A 22,816-nucleotide genomic window follows, 5' to 3' on the forward strand; every position below is an offset into this window, starting at 1 on the left:
TCCCTGGTGACACTGCTGTCCCCATCCCTGGTGACACTGCTGTCCCTGTCCCTGGTGACACTGCTGTCCCTGTCCCTGGTGACACTGCTGTCCCTGGTGACACTGCTGTCCCCGTTGTGTCCCCAGCACGTGGTGCAGTGCATGTTCGTGGCCATGCCCTGGTGACACTGCTGTCCCTGATGACACTGGTGTCCCTGTCCCTGGTGACATTGTCCCTGTCCCCGTTGTGTCCCCAGCACGTGGTGCAGTGCGTGTTCGTGGCCATGCCCTGGTGACACTGCTGTCCCTGTCCCTTGTGACATTGTCCCTGTCCCCGTTGTGTCCCCAGCACGTGGTGCAGTGCGTGTTCGTGGCCATCCGCACCATCGGTAACATCATGATCGTCACCACGCTGCTGCAGTTCATGTTCGCCTGCATCGGGGTGCAGCTCTTCAAGGTGACCCTGCTGTCCCCAAACCCCCCTGAGGGGTCCCCAAACCCCACTGAGGGGTCCCCAAACCCCCCTGAGGGGTCCCCAAACCCCACTGAGGGGTCCCCAAACCCCACTGAGGGGTCCCCAACCCCCTCTGAGGGGTCCCCAAACCCCATTGAGGGGTCCCCAACCCCCTCTGAGGGGTCCCCAAACCCCATTGAGGGGTCCCCAAACCCCACTGAGGGGTCCCCAAACCCCATTGAGGGGTCCCCAAACCCCATTGAGGTGTCCCCAAACCCCACTGAGGTGTCCCCAAACCCCATTGAGGGGTCCCCAACCCCCTCTGAGGGGTCCCCAAACCCCCAGGGGCTGAGGGACCCCCCGATCCCCCCAGGGCAAGTTCTACAGCTGCACGGACGAGGCCAAGCACACGCCGGGAGAGTGCAAGTGAGCGCCGCCCCAAAACTGACCCTGCACCCCAAAAACAACCCCACACCCCAAAAAGACCTCACACCCCAAAAACGAATCCGTGCCCCGAAAACAACCCTGCACCCCAAAATGACCCTACACCCCCAAAACAAACCCGCACCCCAAAAACCACCCCACACCCCAAAAATGGCCCCACACCCAAAAACGACTCTGCGCCGCAAAAACCACCCCAAAAAAACAATCCCACCCCCCAAAAACCACCCTGCACCCTAAAAACAATCCCACACCCCGAAAACACCCCGTGCCCCAAAAATGACCCTGCACCCCAAACTGAGCCCTGCACCCCAAAAACCACGCCACTGTCCCCATGTCCCCACCCCAGGGGGACATTCCTGGTGTACAAGGATGGGGACGTGTCCCACCCCTCAGTGGTGGCAATGTCCCCGTGTCCCCACCCCAGGGGGACATTCCTGGTGTACAATGGTGTACATTCCTGGGTGGCAGTGTCCCCATGTCCCCACCCCAGGGGGACATTCCTGGTCTACAAGGACGGGGACGTGTCCCACCCCTCAGTGGTGGCAATGTCCCCATGTCCCCACCCCAGGGGGACATTCCTGGTGTACAAGGACGGGGACGTGTCCCACCCCTCAGTGGTGGCAATGTCCCCATGTCCCCACCCCAGGGGGACATTCCTGGTGTACAAGGACGGGGACGTGTCCCACCCCTCAGTGGTGGCAATGTCCCCATGTCCCCACCCCAGGGGGACATTCCTGGTGTACAAGGACGGGGACGTGTCCCCCCCTCAGTGGTGGCAATGTCCCCATGTCCCCACCCCAGGGGGACATTCCTGGTGTACAAGGACGGGGACGTGTCCCACCCCTCAGTGGTGGCAATGTCCCCGTGTCCCCACCCCAGGGGGACATTCCTGGTCTACAAGGACGGGGACGTGTCCCACCCCTCAGTGGTGGCAATGTCCCCATGTCCCCACCCCAGGGGGACATTCCTGGTGTACAAGGACGGGGACGTGTCCCACCCCTCGGTCCGGGAGCGCCTCTGGCTCAACAGCGACTTCAACTTCGACAACGTCCTGGCGGGGATGATGGCGCTGTTCACCGTGTCCACCTTCGAGGGGTGGCCCGCGTGAGTCCCCGGGGGTGGCCGGGCACGGGGACACTGCCACCCCCTTGGGGACACCCCCAGCACCGTGTGTCCCCCCACCCTGTCCCCAGGCTGCTGTACAAGGCCATCGACGCCAACGCTGAGAACCAGGGGCCCATCTACAACTACCGCGTGGAGATCTCCATCTTCTTCATCGTCTACATCATCGTCATCGCCTTCTTCATGATGAACATCTTCGTGGGCTTCGTCATCATCACCTTCCGCGCGCAGGGCGAGAGCGAGTACCGCAACTGCGAGCTGGACAAGAACCAGGTCTGGGGACAGGCTGGCCATGGTCCTGTGGTGTCCCCATGGCCCTGTGGTGTCCCCTTGGCTCTGTGGTGTCCCCTTGTCCTCATGGCCCTGTGGTGTCCTCATGACTCTGCAGTGTCCCCATGGCCCTGCTGTGTTCCCTTGGCTCTGCAGTGTCCCCTTATCTCCATGGCTCTGTGGTGTCCCCATGGTCCTGTGGTGTCCCCATGGCCCTGTGGTGTCCCTATGGCCCTGTGGTGTCCTCATACCCCTTGTGATGTCTCCTTGGCTCTACAGTGTTCCCTTGGCCCTGTGGTGTCCCCATGGCTCTGCAGCGTCCCCATGGACCTGTGGTGTCCCCTTGGCTCTGCAGTGTCCCCATGGACCTGTGGTGTCCCCATGGCTCTGCAGTGTCCCCATGGCTCTGCGATGTCCCCATGGCTCTACAGTGTTCCCTTGGCCCTGTGGTGTCCCCATGATCCTGTGGTGTCCCCATGGCCCTGCTGTGTTCCCTTGGCTCTGCAGTGTCCCCTTGTCTCCATGGCCCTGTGGTGTCCCCATGGCCCTGTGGTGTCCCCATGGCTCTGTGGTGTCCCCATGGCTCTGTGGTGTCCCCTTGTCCCCATGGCCTTGTGGTGCCCCCATGGTTCTGCAGTGTCCCCTTGTCTCTGTGATGTCCTCTTGTCTCCATTGTCCCGCTGTGTCCCCTTGGGTCTGCAGTGTCCCCACGGCTCTGCAGTGTCCCCATGTCCCTGCGCTGTCCCCATGGCCCTGTAGAGTCCCATGTACCTGTGCCATCTCCATGTTCCCACAGCAGCAGAGTGCAGGGACAGAGGGGTGGCAGTGTCCCCACGCTGTCCCCACGCTGTCCCCATGCTGTCCTCACCCTGTGCCTCACTGTCCCTCACTGTCCCCACGCTGTCCCCTCACTGTCCCCACGTTGTCCCCAGCACCAGTGCGTGGAGTACGCTCTGAAGGCGCAGCCACTGCGCCGTTACATCCCCAAGAACCGCACCCAGTACCACGTGTGGGCCGTGGTCATGGGGTGGCCGTGTCCCCACACTGTCTCCACACTGTCTCCATGCTGTCCCCACCCTGTCCCTCACTGTCCCCACGCTGTCCCCTCAGCACCAGTGCGTGAGTACGCTCTGAAGGCGCAGCCGCTGCGCCGTTACATCCCCAAGAACCGCACCCAGTACCACGTGTGGGCCCTGGTCATGGGGTGGCCGTGTCCCCACACTGTCCCCATGCTGTCCCCTCCCTGTGCCTCACTGTCCCCATGCTGTCCCCAGCGCCAGTGCGTGGAGTACGCTCTGAAGGCGCAGCCGCTGCGCCGCTACATCCCCAAGAACCGCACCCAGTACCGCGTGTGGGCCATGGTCAACTCCACGGCCTTCGAGTACATCATGTTCGTCCTCATCCTCCTCAACACCATCGCCCTGGCCGTGCAGGTGAGGGGGGGACACACCTGGGGGACACAGGGGACACGGAGGGGACAGTGCCAGACCCCCGCGTGTCCCCTCACAGCACTACGAGCAGTCCAAGCCCTTCAATTACGTGATGGACCTGCTCAACATGGTGTTCACGGGGCTCTTCACCGTGGAGATGGTGCTCAAGATCATCGCCTTCAAACCGCGGGTACGGCACAAGGGGGGTGGCAAGGGGGTGACACAAGAGGGGGTGACACAATGGGGTCCTCACCACCTCCCACCCCACCCCAGCATTACTTCTGCGATGCCTGGAACACCTTTGATGCCCTCATCGTGGTGGGCAGCGTGGTGGACATCGCCGTCACCGAGGTCAACGTGAGTCAACCTCCTTGTCCCTGCTGGTCTTGGGGGGGTTGGTGTTTTGGGGTGGGTCTGGATGTCTGGGTCTCCTCCTGGTCCATGTCCTCATGTCCATCTGTCTGTCTCCATCGTCTCTGTTATTTCCATCTCCATAATTTCCATCATCTCCATAATTTTCATCTCGATCATCTCCCTTCATCTCCATCACCTCCATCACCTCCATCATCTCCATCACCTCCATCATCTCCATCTCCATCACCTCCATCACCTCCATCATCTCCGTCATTTCAATTTCCATCATCTCCATAATTTGCATATCCATCATCTCCATCTGTCTCCATCATCTCCATCATTTTCATTGCCATCATCACCATCATCTCCATCATTTCCATCTCCATCATCTCCATCATTTCCACGATGTCATCTCCATCATCTCCATCTCCGTCATCTCCATCATCTCCATAATTTCAATCTCCATCATCTCCATCCATGGTCCCACCTGCCTCTCACAGAACGGGGGCCACGTTGGTGAGGTACGGGCAGCTGTCCCCACCTGGGGGCTTTTTTGGGGGGTCTGTTCAGGTATTTTTGGGGTTCCCCTGACGCCTGTCCCCGCAGAGCTCCGAGGACTCCTCCCGCATCTCCATCACCTTCTTCCGCCTCTTCCGCGTCATGCGCCTGGTCAAGCTGCTCTCCAAGGGCGAGGGCATCCGCACCTTGCTCTGGACCTTCGTCAAGTCCTTCCAGGTGGGGCGGGGGGCACCTGCGGGGGGACACGGGTGAGGGGGGACACGGAGGGGACACCCCCTGACCCTCTGAGCCCCGCTCTGTCCCCAGGCCCTGCCCTACGTCGCGCTGCTCATCGCCATGATCTTCTTCATCTATGCTGTCATTGGCATGCAGGTGAGGGACCTGGGGCAGGTGAGGGACCTGGGGCAGGTGAGGGACCTGGGGCAGGTGAGGGCTTTGGGGGCCAGTGAGGGGGTGTGGGGGCAGGTGAGGGGCTCTGGGGCAGGTGAGGGGCTCTGGGGCAGATGAGTGGGTCTGGGGCAGGTGAGGGGCTCTGGGGCAGGTGAGGGGTCTCTGGGCAGGTGAGGGGTTCTGGGGCAGGTGAAGGGGCTCTGGGGGCAGGTGAGGGGCTCTGAGGGCAGGTGAGGGGGGCTCTCGGGGCAGATGAGAGGTCCTGGGGCAGGTGAGGGGCTCTGGGGCAGGTGAGGGGTCTCTGGGCAGGTGAGGGGTGTGGGGAAGGGTCTCCTGTGAGCCCCCAGCCCCCTGTGTCCCCCGCAGACCTTCGGGAAGGTGGCGCTGCAGGACGGGACCCAGATCAACCGCAACAACAACTTCCAGACCTTCCCCCAGGCCGTGCTGCTGCTCTTCAGGTGGGGAGGGGGCTCTGAGGGGTCTGGGGGCTTCAAGGGGGCTCCTGGGGGGGTTCTGGGGGTGTTTGGGGGATTCTGAGGGGGTCTGGGGGGATTCTGGGGTGAAATGGGGGGTTCTGGGGGCTCTGAGGGGCTGCAGGAGTCTGCGGAGGTCTGGGGGGTTCTGGGAGGGTTCTAGAGGGGGTCTGGGGGGGTCTTGGGGGTTCTGGGGGGGTCTGGGGGCTTTGGGGGATCTGGGGGGTTCTGGGGTCTTTGGGGGATCTGGGGGTCTAGGGGGAGTCTGGGGGGGGGTCTAGAGGGTTTTGGGGGGCTTTGGGGCACGTGGGGTCTCTGGGCTTTCCATGGGACTTTGGAGCTTCCTCTCAGTGAATCGTGAAGGGGGTTACAGGTGTGTCACAGGGGTACAGATGTCCTGTGGGAGGGTACAGGTGTGTCACAGGGGTACAGGTGTGTCACAGGAGTACAGGTGTGTCACAGGAGTACAGGTGTGTCCCAGGTGTACAGGTGTGTCACAGGGGTGCAGGTGTGTCACAGGGGTACAGGTGTGTCCCAGGTGTACAGGTGTGTCACAGGGGTGCAGGTGTGTCACAGGGGTACAAGTGCGTCACAGGGGTACAGGTGTGCTGTGGCAGGGTACAGGTGTGTCCCATGGGAAGGTACAGGTGTGTCACAGGGGTGCAGGTGTGTCACAGGAGTACAGGTGTGTCACAGGGGTACAGATGTGCCAGGGGGGTACAGGTGTGTCCCAGGTGTGTCAGAGGGGTACAGGTGTGTCACAGGAGTACAGGTGTGTCACAGGGGTGCAGGTGTGTCACAGGGGTACAGGTGTGCCATGGGTGTACAGGTGTGTCACAGGGGTGCAGATGTGTCACAGGGGTGCAGATGTGTCACAGGTGTACAGGTGTGTCACAGGGGTGCAGGTGTGTCACAGGTGTACAGGTGTGTCACAGGTGTACAGGTGTGTCACAGGGGTGCAGGTGTGTCACAGGGGTACAGGTGTGCCATGGGTGTACAGGTGTGTCACAGGGGTACAGGTGTGTCACAGGGGTACAGGTGTGTCACAGGGGTACAGGTGTGTCCCAGGAGTACAGGTGTGTCACAGGAGTACAGGTGTGTCACAGGGGTACAGGTGTGTCACAGGAGTACAGGTGTGTCACAGGGGTACAGGTGTGCTGTGGCAGGGTACAGGTGTGTCACAGGGGTACAGGTGTGCCATGGGGGTACAGGTGTGTCACAGGGGTACAGGTGTGTCACAGGAGTACAGGTGTGTCACAGGGGTGCAGGTGTGTCACAGGGGTACAGGTGTGCCATGGGTGTACAGGTGTGTCCCAGGTGTACAGGTGTGCCATGGGGGTACAGGTGTGTCACAGGGGTACAGGTGTGTCACAGGGGTACAGGTGTGCTGTGGCAGGGTACAGGTGTGTCCCATGGGAAGGTACAGGTGTGTCACAGGAGTACAGGTGTGTCACAGGAGTACAGGTGTGTCACAGGGATACATGTGTGCTGTGGCAGGGTACAGGTGTGTCCCATGGGAAGGTACAGGTGTGTCCCAGGTGTACAGGTGTGTCACAGGTGTACAGGTGTGTCACAGGGATACATGTGTGCTGTGGCAGGGTACAGGTGTGTCACAGGGGTACAGGTGTGTCACAGGAGTACAGGTGTGTCACAGGGGTACAGGTGTGTCACAGGGGTACAGATGTCCTGTGGGAGGGTACAGGTGTGTCCCATGGGAAGGTACAGGTGTGTCACAGGGGTACAGGTGTCCTGTGGGAGGGAACAGGTGTGTCCCACGGGATTCAGGTGTACCACGGGGGAGGCGTGGCAGGAGATCATGCTGGCCAGCCTGGCCGGGCAAGGTACAGGTGTGTCCCATGAGGGTACAGGTGTGTCCTGTGAGAATACAGGTGTGCCATGGGGGTACAGGTGTGTACCTGGGGTTCAGGTGTGCCACGGGTGAGGCCTGGCAGGAGATCATGCTGGCCAGCCTGCCGGGCAAGGTACAGGTGTGTCCCATGAGGGTACAGGTGTGTCCTGTGAGAATACAGGTGTGCCATGGGGGTACAGGTGTGTACCTGGGGTTCAGGTGTGCCACGGGTGAGGCCTGGCAGGAGATCATGCTGGCCAGCCTGCCGGGCAAGGTACAGGTGTGTCCCATGAGGGTACAGGTGTGTCCTGTGAGAAAACAGGTGTGCCATGGGGGTACAGGTGTGTACCTGGGGTTCAGGTGTGCCACGGGTGAGGCCTGGCAGGAGATCATGCTGGCCAGCCTGCCAGGCAAGCGCTGCGACCCTGAGTCGGACGCGGGCCCGGGCGAGGAGTTCACCTGCGGCAGCAACTTCGCCATCGCCTACTTCATCAGCTTCTTCATGCTCTGCGCCTTCCTGGTGAGCCACGGGGCCCTGCCCCACTGCCCCACGCCCCTCACGCCCCCCAGGACCCCTGTGGGCATCCTGACCCCTCCTGGACTCCTCCCCAGATCATCAACCTGTTCGTGGCCGTCATCATGGACAACTTCGATTACCTGACACGCGACTGGTCCATCCTGGGCCCGCACCACCTGGATGAGTTCAAGCGTGTGTGGTCCGAGTACGACCCCGCAGCCAAGTGTGTGACTGTCCCCTTTGTCCCCAGCTGGGCGGGGCCAGGTGTGCTGGTCACCTGTGACCTGCTGTGTCCCCTCCCCTGCCCAGGGGTCGCATCAAGCACCTGGACGTGGTGACGCTGCTGCGGCGGATCCAGCCCCCGCTGGGATTTGGGAAGCTCTGCCCGCACCGTGTGGCCTGCAAGGTTTGAGTGTTGTCAATTCCTCCTTTTTCTTTTAATTACAGACTTGCAGCATTTCTAGAAGTGCATATTCAAATAAATTAACATTATGACATATTCATATATTTCAGTCAGAACCAAGAGTTATACAGATGTTCAGACAACATATTACAGTACAAATATATATCTATATTTGTGAGCGTTGGGTCAGTTTTGCACCTTTTCTCAATTTACAAAGTACTTATCTTCAAAATCTTTTATACTCATATTTAACAAACACTAATAGCTGCAATTGATGTATTTTACCAATAGTTTAGTATTCAAGTCCTTTTCCCCGAATCCAAGGGGTCGTCCCGAATCCATGGGGTCATGGAGTTTAGTCCCAAATCCACAGGGTCATATAATTAAATCCTTTTTCCCGAATCCACGGCGTCATATAGTCCTTTTTCCTGGATCACATCGGGGTCACCATTTGTCTTTTCCCTGAATCACGTCGGGGTCACCATGTGTTGTCTTTTTCCCCAAATCACATTGGGGTCACCATTTGTGTTCTTCCCCAAATCACGTCGGTATAACCATTTGTTGTCTTTTCCCCGAATCACGTCGGGGTCACCAATCTTTAGTAACTGGTTCAGCTGCAACTCTTCAGGGGATAACATTACATTCTACACCACCTTCATTTACCCACACCGTATCCCCCTGCATTTTGGGGTGTTTCTGGGGGGAATTTGGGGAGTCCCTGGGGGAACTTGGGGTGTTCCTGGGGAAGACCCACCCCGATTCACCCCTCTCTTGTCCCCTGCCCAGCGCCTGGTGGCCATGAACATGCCCCTCAACTCGGACGGCACCGTCACCTTCAACGCGACGCTCTTCGCTCTGGTCCGCACCTCCCTCAAGATCAAGACAGAAGGTGAGGGAGCTGGGAGGGGACAGGGGGACAGCAGGGGGTGACAAGGTGACAATCATGGCTGTGTGTCCCTCCCTTGTTCCTGTAGGGAACCTGGATGTGGCCAACAAGGAGCTTCGGGCTGTGGTGAAGAAGATCTGGAAGAGGACGAAGCCGAAGCTGCTGGACGAGGTCATCCCCCCGCCCGAGGGTGTGTGAGGGTCTGGGGGGGGGTCTGGGAGGGTTTGGGGGTTCTGGGGGGCTGGAGAAGCTGGAGGGGTGTGGGGGGATTTGGGGGGTTCTGGGGGGGGTCTGGAGAGGTGAGGGGGTCTGGGGGGATCTGGAGGGGTCTAAAGGGTTCTGGGGGGATCTGGGGGATACTGGGGGGCCATGGAGGGGGTTATGGGGGGGCCTGAGGGGTTTGGGTGGGGTTTGGAAGGGCTGGGGGAGCTGGGGGGCCTGGGGGTCTGGGTGGGCCTGGGGGGGGCTGGAGGGGTCTGGGGGTTTCGGGGGGGGTCTGGGGACCCTGGGTGTGTCTGGTGGTTGTGGGGTGTCCCCTGCCCTGTCCCCTCCGAGCCCCCCGGCTGTCCCCTGACCCCCCCCGTGTGTGTCTCCCAGAGGAGGAGGTCACCGTGGGCAAGTTCTACGCCACCTTCCTGATCCAGGACTATTTCCGCAAGTTCCGGCGGCGGAAGGAGCGCGGGATGCTGGGCGCCAACGCCGGCCCCAGCAACGAGAGCGCGCTGCAGGTGTGACTCCGCCCCCAGGTGGGGCTGGGAGGGTCACCAGGTGCCACCAGGTGCCAGCAGGTGACCCCGCGGTGTCCCCCCAGGCCGGGCTGCAGACGCTGCAGGCGCTGGGCCCTGAAATGCGGCGAGCACTGAGCGACCTGGAGGGGGACGAGGGCGGGGACGCGCCTGCGGAGGAGCCGCTCACCTACGCAGTGAGCCACGCCCACACCTGCCACATGGCCACACCTTTTCCTTGGCCACGCCCACCAGCCACACCCACCGACCTCACCTTTCCATTGGCCACTCCCACCCACCACAGCTGTCACATGACCATGCCCACAAACACACTTTTCCATTGGCCACACCCATGGACACACCTTTCCTTTGGCCACACCCACCGACCACACCTTTCTCCTGGCCATGCCCACCACCATACTGTTCCATTGGCCACGCCCACCCACCACACCTGTCACATGGCCACGCCCACCCACTACACCTTTTCTTTGGCCACGCCCACCCACTACACCTTTTCCTTGGCCATGCCCATCAACACCACCTTTCCATTGGCCATGCCCATCACACCTTTCCCTTGGCCACGCCCACCCACCATAGCAGTCACATGGCCACGCCCATCCACCATACCTTCCCATTGGACACACCCACTGACAGCACCTTTCCCTTAGCCACACCCACTGACCACACCTGTCCAAAATCCACCCGGAATGGCCACACCTGTCCCATGGCCACACCCACTGACCACACCTGTCCAAAATCCACCTCGAATGGCCACACCTGTCCCATGGCCACACCCACTGACCACACCTGTCCAAAATCCACCCTGAATGGCCACACCTGTCCCATGGCCACACCCACTGGCCACACCTGTCCAAAATCCACCCGGAATGGCCACATCTGTCCCACCACCACACCCATCGGCCACACCTCTCCCATGGCCTTGCCCACTGGCCTCACCTGTCTAAAATCCACCCTGAATGTCCACACCTGTCCCAGGCCATGCTCACACCTGTCCAAAATCCACCCCGAATGTCCACACCTGCCCCAAAGCCACATCCAATGTCCACACCTGTCCCATGGCCACACCTGTCCAAAATCCACACTGAATGTTCACACCTATCCCAGGCCACGCCCACCGGCCACACCTGTCCCAAATCCACCCCGAATGTCCACACCTGTCCCATGGCCACACCCACCAGCCACACCTATCCCAGGCCACGCCCACCGGCCGCATTTGTCCCAAATCCACCCCGAATGTCCACACCTGCCCCAAAGCCACATTCAATGTCCACACCTGTCCCATGGCCACACCTGTCCAAAATCCACACCGAATGGCCACACCTATCCCAGGCCACGCCCACCGGCCACACCTGTCCCAAATCCACCCCGAATGTCCACACCTGCCCCAAAGCCTCATCCAATGTCCACACCTGTCCCATGGCCACACCTGTCCAAAATCCACCCCGAATGTCCACACCTGTCCCATGGCCACACCTGTCCAAAATCCACACCCACCGGCCACACCTATCCCAGACCACGCCCACCGACCACACCTGTCCCAAATCCACCCCGAATGTCCACACCTGTCCCATGGCCACACCCACCGGCCACACCTATCCCAGGCCACGCCCACCGACCCCGCCTCTCTCCGCAGGCCCCCGAGACGCTCTACGGCTCCGGGCCCGGCTCCCCCCTGCTCTCGGAGCCGCCCCCCGCCCCCAGCCCCGCGCCCACCGAACGCGAGGAGCCCGCGCCCCCCTCCCACGGGGGCAGGTACGGGGGGCTGGGGGACACCCCGATGTGGGGAGGGGTCCCCGGGATGATGGGCCGGGGGTGCTCACGGCTCTGTGCGCAGGCGGCGCTCCGACGGGGGGGACCGGGAGGAGGAAGCGCCCCCGGCCGAGGATGCGGAGGAGCCGGGAGGGGACACGGGGGACATGAGCCACGACGAGGAGCTGGAGAGCGCGGCACCGGCCCGGCGGCGCTGGGTGGGGGACAGGTACCGCGACCCCCCCATCCCTGGGGGGAGAAACCCACCTGGAGGGGTCTCTGTAAATGGGGAGGGGGCACCGGAGAGTTCGGCACCGCTGGGTTGGGGACAGGTACTGCAACCCCCCCATCCCTGGGGGGAGAAACCCCCTCTGGAGGGATCCCTGTAAATGGGGAGGGGGGTCCTGTCAGCCCTGAGGCTGTCCCCGTGCCAGGACCCCCGGCCTGTAACTGGGGAGGGGGGCACTGGAGGCACCTGTCACCTCCTGACCCCATGGGATGTCCCCAGCCCCGACTGACCCCTCCTTGTTCCCCCCATCCAGGGCACCGGGACCCCCGCGCTGGGCGGCCGAGCTGCCCCGGGGGGGGTCGCTGCCGTTGCCCCCCCGGCACTTCGCGCTCGGCAGCGGCGCTCGAGAGGGGCAACAACTGAAACGGCGGCGGCTGCTGCCCCCCACCCCCGCCGGTACGGCAAAGGAGGGGCCAGGGGCTCCGGTGGGACCCTCCGGGATCCCGGGACGGTTCCCCGGATTGTCCCTGGGGCTGATGGCGGGGGGAGATGGCCCTGATGGGGAGGGTGGTGTCCCGCAGGGGCCCAGGAAGGGTCGCTGATCGCTGGGGGTGACCTCTCCCCGGTTCCTAAAGCCGGTGGTGACTCTGCCCGGTGATCTCTGATAGACCAGAGGGTCCCTGGCTGGGGGAAATGACCCTGCCTGGTGGCCCCTGGTCCCTGGCCAGGGTGGGTGACTCTGCCCGGTGCCCGGAGGGTCCCTGGCCAGGGTAAATGACCTGCCTGGTGCCCCCCCGTTTCCCAGAGGGTCCCTGGCTGAGGTGGGGTGACCCTGCCCGGTATCCCAGAGGGTCCCTGACCAGGGTGGGTGACCCTGCCCAATTTCCTGGAGGGTCTCTGGCTGAGGGGGTGTCTCTGCCTAGTATCCCAGAGGGTCCCTGGCCCAGGAAAAGACCCTGCCTGGTGCCCCCTGGTATTACAGAGGGTCCCTGGTCAGGGTGGGTGACTCTTCCCGCTATCCCCGAGGCTCCCTAGACGGGGACTGACCCTGCCTGGTGCCCCTGGTAGCCCAGAGGGTCCCTGGCTGAGGGAAGTGACCCTGCCCCGTATCCCAGAGGGTCCCTGACCAGGGTGGGTGACCCTGACCAGTTTCCCGGAGGGTCTCTGGCCCGGGAAAAGACTCTGCCTGGTGCCCCCTGGTATTACAGAGGGTCCCTGGCCAGGCTGGGTGACCCTGCCCGGTGCCCAGAGGGTCCCTGACCGGGGAAAATGACCCTGCCCGGTGCCCCCCGGTATCCCAGAGGGTCCCTGGCCAGGGTGGGTGCCCTGCCCGGTATCCCGGAGGATTCCTGACGAAGAGCTGACCCCCCCCGCTCCCCCCAGGCCGGAAACCTTCCTTCACCATCCAGTGCCTGCGCCGCCAGGGTAGCTGCGAGGACGAGCCCATCCCGGGCACCTACAACCCCTCGGGCCCGCCCGGCCCCGCCCGCCCGCAGGTACCGCTGGATGTGGGACAGACAGACACGGGAGAGGGGAGGGGACACCCTGACATTGTCACTGACCCCCTCCTGCCACCCCCAGGGCTACGGCAGCTCCGAGACCTGGCGGCTGGGGGGCTCCTCGCAGGCGTGGGCGGCGCCGGCCCGCGGGCACGTTCTGTACGCGCCGCTGATCCTGGTGGAGGGCGCGCCGCCGGGGCCGGGGGCGGGCGGCAGCCTGCCCCCCCTGAACCGCTGGTACCCCCCCGCGCCGCTCCGGCTGCGACCCTGCGGGCCACACGAGGCCCTGGCACGGGGATCGGCCGATAGCCTGGTGGAGGCTGTGAGTGGGGGACACGGGGGGACATGGGGGGACAGCCACAGCCTGGTGGAGGCTGTGAGTGGGGGGACATGGGGGGACAGGGGGGGACAGCCACAGCCTGGGGGAGGCTGTGAGTGGGGGGACATGGAGGGGACATGGGGGGACATGGGGAAACAGCCACAACCTGGTGGGGGCTGTGAGTGGGGGACATGGGGGGGGACATGGGGGGTCATAGGGTGACATGGCTCAGTTAGTAATCTAGGGGAGCCTGTGACTGGGGGGGCATGGGGGGAGACATGGGGGGCACATAGAGTGACATGGTTCAGCTGGCAGCCTGGTGGAGGCTGGGAGTGGGGGGACATGGGGGGACATGGGGGGCACCTAGAATGATAGCCAGCAGCCTGGGGGAGGCTGTGAGTGGGGGGACATGGGGGGACATGGAGGGGACATGGGGTGACAGCCACAGCCTGGTGGAGGCTGTGAGTGGGGGACACAGGGGACATGGGGGGGACACGGGGGACAGCCACAGCCTGGTGGAGGCTGTGAGTGGGGGACACAGGGGACATGGGGGGACATGGAGGGACATGGGGGGCAGCCACAGCCTGGTGGAGGGCTGTGAGTGGGGGACACGGGGGACATGGGGGGGACATGGGGGGTCATAGGGTGACATGGCTCAGTTAGTAATCTAGGGGAGCCTGTGACTGGGGGGGCATGGGGGAGACATGGGGGGCACATAGAGTGACATGGTTCAGCCGGCAGCCTGGTGGAGGCTGTGAATGGGGGACAGGGGGGGACATGGAGGGGACATGGAGGGGACATGGGGTGACAGCCACAGCCTGGGGGAGGCTGTGAGTGGGAGGACATGGGGGCCACATGAGGGGTCATAGAGTGACATGGCTCGGCTCGTAACCTGGTGGAGGGACATGGGGGGCACATGGAGTTGTGTGGCTCAGCCAGAAGCCTGGGGGAGGCTGTGAGTGGGGGAATTTGAGGGGGACACGGGGTGACATTATTCAGTCGACAGCCTGGTGGAGGCACTGAGGGGGGACACTGGGGCCACCCCGTGGCTTGGCTGACAGCCTGGTGGAGGCAGTGAGGGACACGGAGGACACAGGCACACCCCCAGCACCTCCCCCTCACCCCCTTAACCCAGGTGCTGATCTCGGAGGGGCTGGGGCTGTTCGCCCGCGACCCCAAGTTCGTGGCGGTGGCCAAGCGGGAGATCGCGGACGCGTGCGACATGACCATGGACGAGATGGAGAGCGCGGCCGCGGATCTGCTCACCCGGCGCCGCGGCCCGCCCGCGCCCACGCCCGCCGTCTACAGCGACGAGGAACCGCTGCGGCCGCCGGCCGAGGAGGAGCTGGCCGATGAGATGGGCTGGGCCGGCGGGGTTTAGGACCCGGCACAACGGGGGTTTAGAACCCGGCACCGCGGGGCTGGGCGGGCTGGTTCTAGAACCCGGGGCCGTGAGGGCGGCTCTCGAACCCGAGGCCCGCCATGACGGCTCTCGAACCCGGGGCCGTGAGGGCGGCTCTCGAACTCGGGGCCCGCCATGACGGCTCTCGAACCTGGGGCCGTGAGGGCGGCTCTGGAACCCGGGGCCCGCCATGACGGCTCTAGAACCCGGGCCCGTGAGGGCGGCTCTCAAACCCGGGGCCCGCCATGACGGCTCTAGAACCCGGGCCCGTGAGGGCGACTCTCAAATCCGGGCCCGTCAGGGCGGCTCTAGAACCCAGGCCCGTGAGGGCGACTCTCAAATCCGGGCCCGTCAGGGCGGCTCTAGAACCCGGCACCGGTGTGGGGGCAACGTTACCTCAGGAAATAAAGGGATTTTTATCAAAAAGCTTTTGATTTTTTGTTTTCTTCATACAAGGGGGTTTTTCGTCTGGAAAAGGGGTGTTTGCCTCAGGGATGGGTTTTTTTCTCAGGGGTGGTTTTGGGGTTCCCACACTCAGAGGGTTTGCGGGTACCCCTGTAGCCCCCCAAAAATGTCCCCAAAATTTCCTTAATGGTGTCAATAAATCTCAGTGCAGCAGTTTGGGGGGGTCATGTTGGTCACGGGAAAGGGGAATTTTGGGGTGGTTTTGGGGTCCCACACTCAGAGGGTTTGGGGGAACCCCTGTAGCCCCCCAAAAATGTCCCCAAAATGTTCCTCCTGGTAAAGGGGAATTTTGGGGTGATCTTGAGGTGGTTTTTGGGGTGATCTTGAGGTGGTTTTTGGGGTGATCTTGGGGTGATCTTGAGGTGCTTTTGGGGTTCCCCATCAGCTCCGTGGTGCCATGAAATACTTCAGCTCGCAGTCCCTGTGGAGGTCAGAGGAACAATGTGAGATTTTGGGGTGATTCAAACACCCCGCGGGTTTTTGGGGTGATTCAAACACCCCGCGGGTTTTGGGGTGCTCGGGGCGGTTTTGGGGTGTCCCGTGAGGGGGTTTTGGGGTACCTGGGGTAGCGCTGGCCCCGTTTCCGTCGGAATTCGGCCTCGTCCACCGTCCAGACGGCGCCGCGGGCGGCCTCGACCCGCACGAAGCATTTGTGCAGGCTCAGGTTGTGCCGGACGGCGTTCTGGGGAGAAACACCCCAAAATTGGGGGATGGACACCCCAAAAACAGGGAATGAACACCCCAAAATTGGGGGCTGGACACCCCAAAATTGGGGGCTGGATACCCCAAAATCGAGGGGCTGGACACTCCAAAAACGGGGAATGGACACCCTAAAATCGAGGGGCTGGGCACCCCGAAATTGTGGGCTAGACACTCCAAAATCGGGGGATGGACACCCCAAAATCAGGGAATGGACGCCCCAAAATTGGGAGCTGAAAACCCCAAAATTCGGGGGTTGGACACCCCAAAATCGGGGAATGGACACCTCAAAATTGGGGGATGGACACCCCAAAATTGGGGTTTGGATACTCCAAAATTGGCGGACTGGACACCCCAAAATCAGGGGACTGGGCACCCCAAAATCGAGGAGCTCGACACTCCAAAACCGGGGGGCTTGGACACCCCAAAATTGGGGAATGGACACCCCAAAATCGGAGGCTGGGCACCCCCAAATCGAGGGGTTGGACACCCCAAAATTGGGGAGCTGGACACCCCAAAATTGGGGGGCTGGACACCCCAAAATCGGGGGTTGGACACCCCAAAATCGGGGGTTGGACACCCTAAAAACTTGGGATGGACACCCCAGAATTGGGGGGCTGGGCACCCTCAAATCGGGGGGCTTGGACACCCCAAAATCAGGGGACTAGGCACCCCAGAATTGAGGGGCTTGACACTCCAAAATCAGGGGATGGACAACCCACAATTGAGGGGCTGGAAACATCAAAATCAGTGAACGGACACCCCAAAATCAGGGGATGGACACCCCAAAATCAGGGGGTTGGGCACCCCAAAATCGGGGAATGGACACCCCAAAATCGTGTTGTTTTTTCGGGGGTCCTGGGTCTGGTTTTGGGGGTCCCATAGCACTTTTTGGGGTTCCCAGGGCAGTTTTTGGGGTTCCCGGGGCAGTTTTGGGGTTCCCAAGGCAGTTTTTTGGGGTTCCCGGGTCCTTTTTTGGGGTCCCACCTTCCACGTCCGGGTGTTGTGGCGGAAGAAGCCGAACCTGCGGCTGAACCAATGGTAAATCTCCGCCAGGGGGCGCTGCCGCTGCGGGGACTCCAGGATGGCCTGGGGGGGACGGGGGGGAGCGGGGACATTTGGGGACATCGGGGACACTGACAGGATTGGGGACATTGGGGGATTGGGGACACTGGGGGACATTGGGGGGATTGAGGGACATCGGGGATACTGGGGACATTGGAGGGATTGGGACATTGGGGACTTGGGGGGACATTGAGGGACATTGGGGGGATTGGGGACATTGGGGGGATTGGGGACATTGGGGACTTGGGGGAACATTGAGGGACATTGGGGGGACTGGGGCATTGGGGGCATTGGGGGGATATTGGGAGGGTTTGGGGACAAAGGGGACATTGGGGGGGATTGGGGACATCGGGGGGGATTGGAGACTTGGGGACATTGGGGCACATTGGGGACTTGGGGACATTGAGGGACATTGGGGATATTGGGAATATGGGGGCATTGGGGAGATCAGGGACATTGGGGATGTTGGGGACATGGAGGGACATCGGGGGACATCGGGGGACATTGGGGCGACATTGAGGAGGATTGGGGACATGGGAGACATTGGGTACTTGGGGACATTGAGGGGGCATTGGGGATATTTGAGATATTGGGGACATTGGGGGTCATTGAGGAATTTGGGGACATTGAGGGGACATTGGAGAGATTGGGGACACGGGGACATTGAGGGACATTGGGGATATTGGGGACATTGGGGAGATCAGGGACATTGAAGGGACATTGGGGACATTGAGGGGACACTGAGAGACTTTGGGATATTGGGGGGGATTGGGGACTTGGGGACTTTGGAGCTCATTGGGGACTTGGGGGCATTGAGGGGCATTGGGGACATTGGGGATATTGGGGAACATTGAGGGACATTAGGGACATTGGGGACAATGGGGAGATTGGGGGATATTGGGGGACATTGGGGCATATTGGGGTCATTGAGGGACATTGGGGACATTGGGGCCATCAGGGACATTGGGGATATTGGGGGACTTGGGCATATCGGGGACATTGGGAATATGGGGGACATTGTGGGGGATTGGGGGGACATTGGGGGGGATTGGGGACATCGGGGGGGGATTGGAGACTTGGGGACATTGGGGCACATTGGGGACTTGGGGACATTGAGGGACATTGGGAATATGGGGGGCATTGGGGAGATCAGGGACATTGGGGATGTTGGGGACATGGAGGGGCATTGGGGGACATCGGGGTGACATTGAGGAGGATTGGGGACATGGGAGACATTGGGGACTTGGGGACATTGAGGGGGCATTGGGGATATTTGGGATATTGGGGACATTGGGGGTCATTGAGGAATCTGGGGACATTGGGGGGACACTGGAGAGATTGGGGACACGGGGACATTGAGGGACATTGGGGATATTGGGGACATTGGGGAGATCAGGGACATTGAGGGGACATTGGGGACATTGAGGGGACACTGAGAGACTTTGGGATATTAGGGGGGATTGGGGACTTGGGGACTTTGGAGCTCATTGGGGACTTGGGGGCATTGAGGGGCATTGGGGACATTGGGGACATTGGGGAGATTGGGGGATATTGGGGGACATTGGGGCATATTGGGGTCATTGAGGGACATTGGGGACATCAGGGACATTGGGGATATTGGGGGACTTGGGCATATCGGGGACATTGGGAATATGGGGGACATTGTGGGGGATTGGGGGGACATTGTGGGGGATTGGGGACATCGGGGGGGGATTGGAGACTTGGGGACATTGAGGATATTGGGAATATGGGGGGCATTAGGGAGATCAGGGACATTGGGGATGTTGGGGACATGGAGGGGCATTGGGGGACATCGGGGGACATTGGGGCGACATTGAGGAGGATTGGGGACATTGGGGACTTGGGGACATTGAGGGGGCATTGGGGATATTTGGGATATTGGGGACATTGGGGGCCATTGAGGAATTTGGGGACATTGGGGGGGACATTGGAGAGACTGGGGACACGGGGACATTGAGGGACATTGGGGATATTGGGGACATTGGGGAGATCAGGGACATTGAGGGGACATTGAGGGGACATTGAGGGGACACTGAGAGACTTTGGGATATTGGGGGGGGGATTGGGGACTTGGGGACTTTGGAGCTCATTGGGGACTTGGAGGCATTGAGGGGCATTGGGGATATTGGGGGACATTGGGGACAATGGGGAGATTGGGGGATATTGGGGGACATTGAGGGACATTGGGGACATTGGGGCATATTGGGGGACACTGAGGGACATCAGGGACATTGGGGACAATGGGGAGATTGGGGGACATTGGGGGACATTGAGGGGCATTGGGGACATTGGGGACATCAGGGACATTGGGGATATTGGGGGACTTGGGCATATCGGGGACATTGGGAGGATATTGGGGACATTGTGGGGGATTGGGGGGACATTGGGGACATTGAAGGACTTGGGGCCATTGGGGGACTTGGGGACACTGGGGGACATTGAAGGACTTGGGGATTTGGGGGCATTGGGGACATGGAGGGACCTTGGGGACATTGAGGGGCATTGGGGACATCGGTGACATTGGGGAAAATGGGGAGCCTGGGAGAGTTTTGGGGTTCGGGGTGGGTTTTTGGGGTTCCCGTGGGTATTTTTAGGGTTCAGGGTGGGTATTTTAGGGATCCCGTGGGTATTTTTGGGGTTCCCGTGGGTATTTTTGGGATCCAATGGGTATTTTTGGGGTTCCCGTGGGTATTTTAGGGATCCCGTGGGTATGTTTGGGGTTCCCATGGGTATTTTAGGGATCCCGTGGGTATTTTTGGGGATCCTGTGGGTATTTTGGGGATCCCATGGGTATTTTTGGGGATCCTGTGGGTATTTTAGGGATCCCGTGGTATTTTTGGGATCCCGTGGGTATTTTGGGGTTCCCGTGGGTATATTGGTGTTCCCGTGGATATTTTGGGGTTCCCGTGGGTATTTTGGGGTTCAGGGTGGGTATTTTGGGGTTCCCGTGGGTATTTCTGGGGTTCAGGGTGGGTATTTTGGGGTTCCCGTGGGTATTTCTGGGGTTCAGGGTGGGTATTTTAGGGATCCCGTGGGTATTTTTGGGGTTCCCGTGGGTATTTTTGGGATCCCGTGGGTATTTTTGGGGTTCCCATGGGTATTTTAGGGATCCCGTGGGTATTTTTGGGATCCCGTGGGTATGTTGGGTTCCCGTGGGTATTTTTGGGATCCCGTGGATATTTTGGGGTTCCCGTGGGTATTTTTGGGGTTCAGGGTGGGTATTTTTGGGGTTCCCGTGGGTATTTTTGGGATCCCATGGGTATTTTTGGGGTTCAGGGTGGGTATTTTAGGGATCCCGTGGATATTTTTGGGGTTCCCGTGGGTATTTTAGAGATCCCGTGGGTATTTTGGGGATCCTGTGGGTATTTTTGGGGATCCTGTGGGTATTTTGGGGATCCCATGGGTATTTTTGGGGATCCTGTGGGTATTTTTGGGGTTCCCGTGGGTATTTTAGGGTTCCCGTGGGTATTTTTAGGGTTCAGGGCGGGTATTTTAGGGATCCCGTGGGTATTTTTGGGGATCCCATGGGTATTTTGGGGATCCCGTGGGTATTTTTGGGATCCTGTGGATATTTTGGGGTTCCCGTGGGTATTTTGGGGTTCAGGGTGGGATTTTGGGGTTCAGGGTGGGATTTTGGGGTTCACTCACCCATCGGATGAGCGTGGCGTAGGTGTAGGGGGGCCGGGCGGTGCTCAGTCTGTAATACTCCAATTCTGGGGGGGGGGGGAAATTTGGGGGTTCAGTCAGACCCCCAACACCCCCCCCCCCATAATTTGGGGATCCCCCCCACCCCCCCAAACCCCTCACTCACCTGGGCAGAGCCCCCCCCGCTCCCAGGGGTGCCCCGGGGGGGGCAGCAGCACCTCGGGGTCGCCCTCGGCCTCGGGGGGACCCCAAATTTGGGGAGGGGGGGGCCCGGCCTGGCCCTTCCCGGGGAGACCCTAAAGGGGGGGGGGATACAAAAGTGAGGGGGGGGCTCCCCATTTTGGACGCCCCTACCCCATTTTTGGGGTGCATTCCCCCCCACCCCCTTTTTGGGGTGCTCCCCCCCATTTTTGGGGTGCATTTCCCCCCTTATCGTGCTGGGGGTGGGTGGTCCCAAACCCCCTCCCCAGATTTTGGGGTGCATCTTCCCCCTTACCATGCCCCCCACCCCATTTTCAGGGTGCTCCCTCCCCTCTTGCCACTCTGGGGGGGTCCCAAGCCCACCACCCAAATTTTGGGGTGCTCCCCTCCCTTAGTGCTCTGTGGACCTCCCACACCCCATTTTTGGGGTGCCCCCCCCATTTCTGGGCTGCATTCCCTCCACCCCATTTTTGGGGTGCTCCCACCCCTTTTTTGGGGGGCATTCCCCCCCACCCCATTTTTGGGTGCATTCAACCCCCCAATTTTGGGGTGCATTCCTTGCCCCCCCAATTTTGGGGTGGATTACCCCCCATTTTTGGGGTGCTCCCACTCCATTTTTTGGGGTGCATTTCCCCCCCCCAATTTTGGGGTGCATTCCCCCACACCCCATTTTTGGGGTGCATTTTCCCACCCCAATTTTGGGGTGCATTCCCCCTCAATTTTGGGGTGCATTTCCCCCCCCATTTTTGGGGTACTCCCCCCCATTTTTGGGGTGCTCCCCCCTTACCGAGCCGGGGGGGCCCCTCCGCAGCAGCTGCGCCTGCAGCAGCCCCAGGCGGTGCCGCTCGCGGGCCAGCTGGGGGGGGGGAGGCACAAATTTGGGGTTCAGTGACGGATTTTGGGGTGTCACAGGGTTGGGGGGCACAGGGACAGGTTTGGGGGGTCACACTCGGGTTTGGGGGGACAGGGACAGGTTTGGGGGTCACACTCAGGTTTGGGGGACAGGGAGAGGTTTGGGGGGGTCACGGGGTTTGGAGTGGGACAGATTTGGGGGGTCGGGACAGATTTGGGGGGGGGTCCCACCGGATTTTGGGGGACAGGTCTGGGGGGTCACACTCGGGTTTGGGGGGACAGGGACAGGTTTGGGGGTCACACTCGAGTTTGGGGGGACAGGTTTGGGGGTCACACTCAGGTTTTGGGGGGACACAGGGGGGTCAGGGTGTTGGGGAGGGACAGGGACAGGTTTGGGGGGTCACACTCGGGTTTGGGGGGACAGGGACAGGTTTGGGGGGGACAGGGACAGGTTTGGGGTTCACACTCAGGGTTGGGGGGGACAGGGACAGGTTTGGGGGGGTCACAGTCGGGTTTGGGGGTCACACTGGGGTTTGGGGGGGACAGGGACAGGTTTGGGGGGGACAGGGACAGGTTTGGGGGTCACACTGGGGTTTGGGGGGGACAGTGACAGGTTTGGGGGGGACAGGGACAGGTTTGGGGGTCACACTCGGGTTTGGGGGGGACAGTGACAGGTTTGGGGGGGACAGGGACAGGTTTGGGGGTCACACTGGGGTTTGGGGGTCACACTCAGGTTTGGGGGGACAGGGACAGGTTTGGGGGGGGTCACACTCGGGTTTGGGGTCACACTCGGGTTTGGGGGGGACAGGGACAGGTTTGGGGGGTCACACTCGA

The 22,816-nt window shown here is 61.2% G+C and overlaps 2 protein-coding genes across 2 annotated transcripts in view; one reads left to right on the forward strand and one right to left on the reverse strand.

Moving 5' to 3' along the window:
* LOC134433242 (voltage-dependent L-type calcium channel subunit alpha-1F-like) overlaps positions 1 to 15,093 on the forward strand; it is a gene marked incomplete at its 5' end in the record, with an annotated part of 39,498 nt that extends 24,405 nt beyond the window's left edge. Inside the window, 24 exons of the mRNA XM_063182116.1 lie at positions 329 to 436; positions 807 to 859; positions 1,835 to 1,981; positions 2,071 to 2,272; positions 3,544 to 3,702; positions 3,779 to 3,889; positions 3,973 to 4,056; positions 4,554 to 4,574; positions 4,660 to 4,788; positions 4,879 to 4,944; positions 5,329 to 5,420; positions 7,645 to 7,804; positions 7,897 to 8,024; positions 8,111 to 8,207; positions 8,991 to 9,093; positions 9,179 to 9,280; positions 9,688 to 9,818; positions 9,902 to 10,012; positions 11,470 to 11,588; positions 11,671 to 11,814; positions 12,128 to 12,270; positions 13,198 to 13,310; positions 13,396 to 13,635; positions 14,768 to 15,093. Of these exons, the coding sequence (XP_063038186.1) occupies positions 329 to 436; positions 807 to 859; positions 1,835 to 1,981; positions 2,071 to 2,272; positions 3,544 to 3,702; positions 3,779 to 3,889; positions 3,973 to 4,056; positions 4,554 to 4,574; positions 4,660 to 4,788; positions 4,879 to 4,944; positions 5,329 to 5,420; positions 7,645 to 7,804; positions 7,897 to 8,024; positions 8,111 to 8,207; positions 8,991 to 9,093; positions 9,179 to 9,280; positions 9,688 to 9,818; positions 9,902 to 10,012; positions 11,470 to 11,588; positions 11,671 to 11,814; positions 12,128 to 12,270; positions 13,198 to 13,310; positions 13,396 to 13,635; positions 14,768 to 15,013 (3,009 nt within the window). The remainder of the gene's footprint in view (positions 1 to 328; positions 437 to 806; positions 860 to 1,834; positions 1,982 to 2,070; positions 2,273 to 3,543; positions 3,703 to 3,778; positions 3,890 to 3,972; positions 4,057 to 4,553; positions 4,575 to 4,659; positions 4,789 to 4,878; positions 4,945 to 5,328; positions 5,421 to 7,644; positions 7,805 to 7,896; positions 8,025 to 8,110; positions 8,208 to 8,990; positions 9,094 to 9,178; positions 9,281 to 9,687; positions 9,819 to 9,901; positions 10,013 to 11,469; positions 11,589 to 11,670; positions 11,815 to 12,127; positions 12,271 to 13,197; positions 13,311 to 13,395; positions 13,636 to 14,767) is intronic.
* Positions 15,094 to 15,499: 406 nt separating this feature from the next.
* The window catches only part of LOC134433228 (forkhead box protein P3-like), a 7,966-nt gene continuing 649 nt past the window's right edge, over positions 15,500 to 22,816 (reverse strand). Inside the window, exons 2-7 of the mRNA XM_063182097.1 lie at positions 21,918 to 21,986; positions 21,096 to 21,225; positions 20,933 to 20,997; positions 17,186 to 17,287; positions 16,060 to 16,181; positions 15,500 to 15,920 (exon numbers count right to left, since the gene is read on the reverse strand). Of these exons, the coding sequence (XP_063038167.1) occupies positions 15,881 to 15,920; positions 16,060 to 16,181; positions 17,186 to 17,287; positions 20,933 to 20,997; positions 21,096 to 21,225; positions 21,918 to 21,986 (528 nt within the window). The 3' untranslated portion in view covers positions 15,500 to 15,880. The remainder of the gene's footprint in view (positions 15,921 to 16,059; positions 16,182 to 17,185; positions 17,288 to 20,932; positions 20,998 to 21,095; positions 21,226 to 21,917; positions 21,987 to 22,816) is intronic.

The sequence above is a fragment of the Melospiza melodia genome, unplaced genomic scaffold (genome assembly GCF_035770615.1).
Source record: "Melospiza melodia melodia isolate bMelMel2 unplaced genomic scaffold, bMelMel2.pri scaffold_149, whole genome shotgun sequence".
NCBI classification, from domain to species: domain Eukaryota; kingdom Metazoa; phylum Chordata; class Aves; order Passeriformes; family Passerellidae; genus Melospiza; species Melospiza melodia.